This window comes from Ascaphus truei, chromosome 21 (genome assembly GCF_040206685.1).
Source record: "Ascaphus truei isolate aAscTru1 chromosome 21, aAscTru1.hap1, whole genome shotgun sequence".
Lineage (NCBI taxonomy): Eukaryota > Metazoa > Chordata > Amphibia > Anura > Ascaphidae > Ascaphus > Ascaphus truei.
The window spans coordinates 15,143,017-15,148,922 of record NC_134503.1 but is presented as its reverse complement, the minus strand read 5'-3'; the positions used below and the strand labels follow the sequence as shown (position 1 = coordinate 15,148,922).

The 5,906-nt window shown below is 46.6% G+C and overlaps 1 protein-coding gene across 3 annotated transcripts in view; it reads left to right on the top strand.

The window, feature by feature from the left end:
• The window catches only part of MAMDC4 (MAM domain containing 4), a 49,899-nt gene extending 45,323 nt beyond the window's left edge, over positions 1-4,576 (top strand). For all 3 annotated transcript variants that reach the window (XM_075579082.1, XM_075579084.1, XM_075579083.1), the window contains 2 exons: positions 1,516-1,682; positions 3,034-4,576. In XM_075579082.1, the coding sequence (XP_075435197.1) occupies positions 1,516-1,682; positions 3,034-3,060 (194 nt within the window). In that variant the 3' untranslated portion in view covers positions 3,061-4,576. The remainder of the gene's footprint in view (positions 1-1,515; positions 1,683-3,033) is intronic.
• The last annotated feature ends 1,330 nt before the right edge of the window (positions 4,577-5,906 follow it).

The following is a 5,906-nucleotide window of genomic DNA, read 5'->3' as shown; positions in this document are numbered from 1 at the left end:
TTCCACTAGTTCAGGAGCGGCCAACTCCAGTCCTCAAGGGCCACCAATAGGTCAGATTTTAAGGATATCCTTGCTTCAGCAAAGGTGGCTTAATCAGTTGGTCAGTCTTTGACTGAGCCACCTATGCTGAAGCAAGGATATTCTTAAAACCTTACCTGTTGGTGACCCTTGAGGACTGGAGTTGGCCGCCATGCACCAGTCTAATATGTCCCAACAAAACACTACTATAGCTCAAGTGGCAAGGTTAGCAGCATTAGTTTATCTAGATATCCTGCTACCCACATCAACACACCATCCTCCCTACCCACATCAACACACCACCCCCCCCTTTTTTTTAAATTGATTTTTCAAATAATATGGGAAACGGGTACATACATTAAAAGGGAGGGGTGGGTTAGGTACATAAAAACAAATAGGGCTTGGGTGTTGTAGGGTACATTTCCAGCCATACATATACACAATAATTAGAACATTGCATTGCACCGCGTATGTTTTAAGCCAAGTACCGTTGCTTGTTATGATTAGTCTTAGATGCGTATTTATGTCAGTCAAGGGTCTCAGGCTCGTTTGTGTTATAGCTGGAGCGGGGTGGGTGGGGGGGAGAAGAGGGGGATCTTCATAAGAAGGTTTCCGGTGGTGACCTGGGTGTCCCATTTTAATTAACCACGAATCCCATGTATTGCTACATTTGTTTAACGAGTCATTGATGTAAGCTGTTATTGTTTCGGCAATGGAGCACCAGACACTTCTGATTGACTATCCATGCGATGTCTGGTATCGGGCCTTTCCACGCGGCTGCTATAGTGCACCTGGTGGCTGCCAAAATACAGTATGTAGCATCACTTTGCGCTCTCCATATTGCACATTTTGGATCGGCCTACTAAATAGTGCCAACCAAGAGCTGATTTACACAGTCTGTCCCAGAACCCCATTTATTAGCTGAGAAACTTTCTGCTGTAATCCAGATATTATGGGGCAGGTCCACCACATAAGTACCATTGAGCCTCTCCGATCACATCTCCAGAAGCACCTAGGTGAGGTCTGACTGAACATTTTGTTGCGTCTATCAGGGTACCACCAAAAGAGAGCTTTGTAGCTATTCTTTTTTTTTGGCCGAGCGGATAGATATCAAGGCAATCCCATTACAAATTTCCTCCCAGTCTTGCCTAGGTCTGACTCCCAGTTATGGTTTTAATGCTTATATCGCGCGGTGTATGTATTGCTGTAAGTAGACATTTGTAGACATGCGTCCCTGTCCCAAAGAGCTTACAATCTATTATTGGAGCATTAGAGGAAGATTAAAGGACTTGCCCAGGTCAGAAGAGCTGCGCCTGGGGGTAAAATATTCTCCCCTTAACACTTGGTGCTTATTTTAACATAAGGAATTGGTACAAAGTCCAAGCAACACTTATAGTCTGTGTGCTGTCTGAGACATTAACTAATACTTCAGCGGCCTTTGGTATGATGCTGGCAATATGCAAGCAGGACCTAATTTCTTGTCCCTTGTGTTGGCAGCAAAAGACAACACAAGAACAACCGTAATTGTGATCCTAGTTGTGATCCTCATTCTGCTGGTTGCGATTGTTGCCGTACTGCTGTATCGGAGGAGGAAGAGAAGGCAGGAAGGCGCTCCACAGATGTCAAGCCACGTCGACGGATTTGATAACATCATTTTTCAAGAGGTAAATGGTGGAGTTAATGCACTGTAGCTGTATGCAGAATCACTGAGCAGTGGCGAGGTCCTTCTCGAACATGAATAGCTGCTTCCGTGAATACATTTTACAGATGCAAAGTGTAAGTCAGTAGGACGCTAGCCAGGTTTCCAAAGCAGCACACGAAACGACGCTGTTCATGCCGATGTCACCATGAGAACAGTTTCTGTTGCGTTGTATGACGCATATCTTTTTTTCAACCTCATCTACTATGTAACTATGTATATGTGCTGAAGCAGGGATATTGTAGGAGACGTGCAGAGGTACAACCTGGGAGACATATTTGGGGGGAAATAAACAATGGCTTTTATTCAGCCGTAACTTTAAACAATAGTTTAAAGGAAGCACACAAAACAAACAACCTATCCCTTTGTAAGGGCCGACTCACTTTCCCAGTCCCTATCTGCAGGGCTTGGAGGATAGGCCCCTTTCCAACCTATGACCCCAAATCCAGAGGTACCAGTAAGCAGGGGTCTCTTTATGTCAGTCTCTGGGTTATGTCTGTTGGGGGGGGCACCCTCTGGCGGGTTCCAGGGGCCGCTGCAGCCTGGATGTAGAGGGTCTTGTTTCAGGATGTCTTGCAGACAGCACAGTCTTTCTGTGCTCGAGATCTCCTGCAGTTGAAGCAGGACGCTTCTCTACCTGTCTGAGCCAAGTGGAGACTGGTTAATTGTCTCTAGCTGCAGTTAACGAGCTCCCTGCTGGATTCCTCAGACCAATACTTGCTTTCTATTGAAGCCCCTTTTAGACAGGGGTTCTGCCCTGTCACAAATATCCTAAAAATCGGACCGGGGGGAGGAGGAGGATGACGACTAATCAAGCACCACATCCTTGTAGGACCATGACATGTTAAAGAAGCAAAATCCAACAAGCATTGGTACATCATTTTTTAAATTAGTAAACATGATGGCTCATGAGGAGCTTGATTTCCTCTGCCCCACCCCCCTTTTTTTTTAAAGCAGCCAAATCTTTGGTTTTAAGCATTGTTACATTTAAAGGTAGCCTAATTAGATTTGTTAAATGCTTTAGAAAGTTGTTGTTTTTTTTGTCAACTACCAGCCATTGCCCGTGTAATATACCATCCAGTCGATGCTGTACATTGAACGGTATCAGAATGTAAGGCAAATAGAAAAAACATCTCATTGAGATATGACATTGTCCTCATTGTAATACATGCCCTCACCTACTGCCTTGATTGTAGATATGATCATTTTGCAGCCAGTTAAAGATACCTAGTATGTGCCAATAACATGAAACTAACATTGGCAAACAAAAGAATCATCTGAGGCCTAAATTCTCATTTTGTTTCCTCTCCTTACAGAATGAAGATACATTGTCCACAGATTGAGATCACAGACTGTGCTTCTGTATTTATATGGACTTCGGGAAGCAGGCTGGAGGGACTGTTATTCAAAGATTTCTTGGGCTTATTCTCAGCTACAGCTTTGTGACATCAGTTAATGTGGAGGCACTCTGCCTTAACTACTAGAGCGCTCTCCAACATTGTTAAATGAATTGTATTTCCCTCCGGTTGTGACGAGAGGACTCCTGAGAAGAACAGCCGACGCGTCCCTTCCAAAACAAATTCCTGCAGGAATGCTAAATAATCCGCTGCTTTGCAGTGTGCAAGAAAATACTACTATATACATAGCGGAATCTAGAACGCTTCATACTTTTTGGGGGCATTAAATGTTATTTTGTGGAGAGCCGTCCCTTGGCCAAAACAACTGGAACATGCACTGAGCCCTTAAGCTGCTAAGGAACACAATTGGTCTAAGGCAGGGGTCTCAAACTCAGTCCTTGAGGGCCACCAACAGCCCAGCTTTTATGGATAGCTCTGCTTCAGCACAGGTGGCTCAATCAATGGCTCAGTTGACAAGAGCCACCTGTGCTGAAGCAGGGGTTTTTCAAAAACCAGGCCTGTAGGTGGCCTTTTGAGGACTGAGTTTGAGACCCTTCGTCTAAGGCAACACATTAATTAATACTTATTCAGCTGAGTTGGTGATATTGCTGCCATAATGAATTCATATCCAAACACCATTTTGTATTCAATTTAAAACTATTTGCAAGGCTATGCCAGTGTTTGCTTTCCAGAATGACATGGCTTACACTTACTACTTGATACTCAAAGTACCCCAATAGCCTTACCTTTTACATTTTGTGAGAACAACCACATTTACCATTGTTTCCAACCTTTATTGGTGACGGAACCCTATGCGAAATATGGAGGAACCCCAGCCCTCTCTTATATCCAGTCTGAGATCAGATACATTGTAAATTCTTCTGTATTTGGTCCAATTTGCAAATGACTTGAAAATTACAAGAAACCCTTCAGGGGGGGACCGGGAACATAAGGGTTTCTAAGCACACCTGTAGAAAAAAAAACGGCATTAAAGTAATACACAATGCAAAACAATAGATTGTAATCTTCTCAAAGGATGTTTATGAGCTACAGAAAATAGGAGTTTAACCTATTGTAAAATTGCATCTAATGTCAAGCAGGGAATAGTATAGCTGGATCTTCCGAGCGCAAAACACTCACCATGTAATTGAAAATTACTATTCAATGGGGGAATTGGTAACAATTATTTTTGGATAGACAGGAACTGTGTATCCCACACGATCATCAGCCTCTGACATCATCCACCTGCAACCAGGAAGTGTTTAGAACTTTAGACCCTCCAGCAATAGGCACAGAGATGCAGGCTGCTGCCTTCAGCTCCTTCTCATGATCCAAATCACATTCGCTTCTTCATGGATTCCTCAGATCATACATGATCTAAATGCCCGTTACCGTTTGAGTTGTATTCTTTTTTTTTTTTTTTTGCACACAAATTACAGTATTTATAAACAGTGTCGCACTATTTTTTGTCACCTTTCATATTCTTTCTGCTGAGGATAAAGATATAGAAACACCTGATTTTTTTTTTTTTTTTTGAAGTGAAACTTCTTTAGTGGCACCTCTGATGGGATAAAACTGGATAGATGGGGGGGCGAAATGTGAAACGGAAGTGACGTCACGTAATGGACGCCGCTCCGCTCACCCTCCCACACACCCACACCTAGTTGCTCACATGCGGCGGCGATAGCCGCCGCTCCTAACTGCCACGGCGCCGCTGTTCCGCCGCCCGCTGCCATGCCGCACGCCACGCATGCGCAGAAGTGGCTGGCAGCGGCGCCGTTCCCCGCCCACTGCCATGACGCGCGCCACGCATGCGCAGAAGCGGCTGGCAGCGGCGCCTGGGAATAGGGTGGTTTGAGCGCGCCGCCGGGGGGGGGGGGGGCGGGGGGGGGGAAGGGGGGAGCTTGAGCGCGCCGCCGGGGGGGGGGAGCTTGAGCGCGCCGCCGGGTTGTGGGGAAGGGGGGAGCTTGAGCGCGCCGCCGGGTTGTGGGGAAGGGGGGAGCTTGAGCGCGCCGCCGGGGGGTGGGGAAGGGGGGAGCTTGAGCGCGCCGCCGGGGGGTGGGATCTGCTCAGAAGACTCAGACTGAGCCCCCTGGGTCCGCAGCTCCGTCGGGGGTGGGGGGAGTCAGGAGAGAGGGGGCAGGACACAGACAGAGAGACATACGGTACACACAGAGAGATACACATACACTGACAGACACACACACACTGACAGACACGCACACACTGACATACACTCATTGACTGACACACATTGACTGACACATACACACAATGACACACACACACTCTGACGCACACACACACACACTTACTCTGACGCACGCGCACACACTCTGACGCACGCACGCGCACACACACACGATGTACCGAACACCGCCCCTGAATGATGTGCCTATTCCTTCCCCCCCACTGTGAGCTCCCCCACCCGCTCAACATTCATGATGCTGGTACTGCTGCCAATAAACACATACACACACTGACGCACGCACACTTTGACGCACGCACACTGACTGTCACACATACGCACACTGACTGACACACACACACAATGACCGACAGAGACATTCACACAACATAGAGAGAGAGACATACACTGATACACACACACACACACACACACACAATGACTGACACAAATACACACACTGACCGGTACAGATACATACACTGACACACACACACACACACACACACTCACTGACTGACACACTGACACATGTGCCGAGCACGCGCGTTATAAGTCAATTTCTGTGACAAAAGTCAAAGAAGTTTCACTTACTATGCGCGTG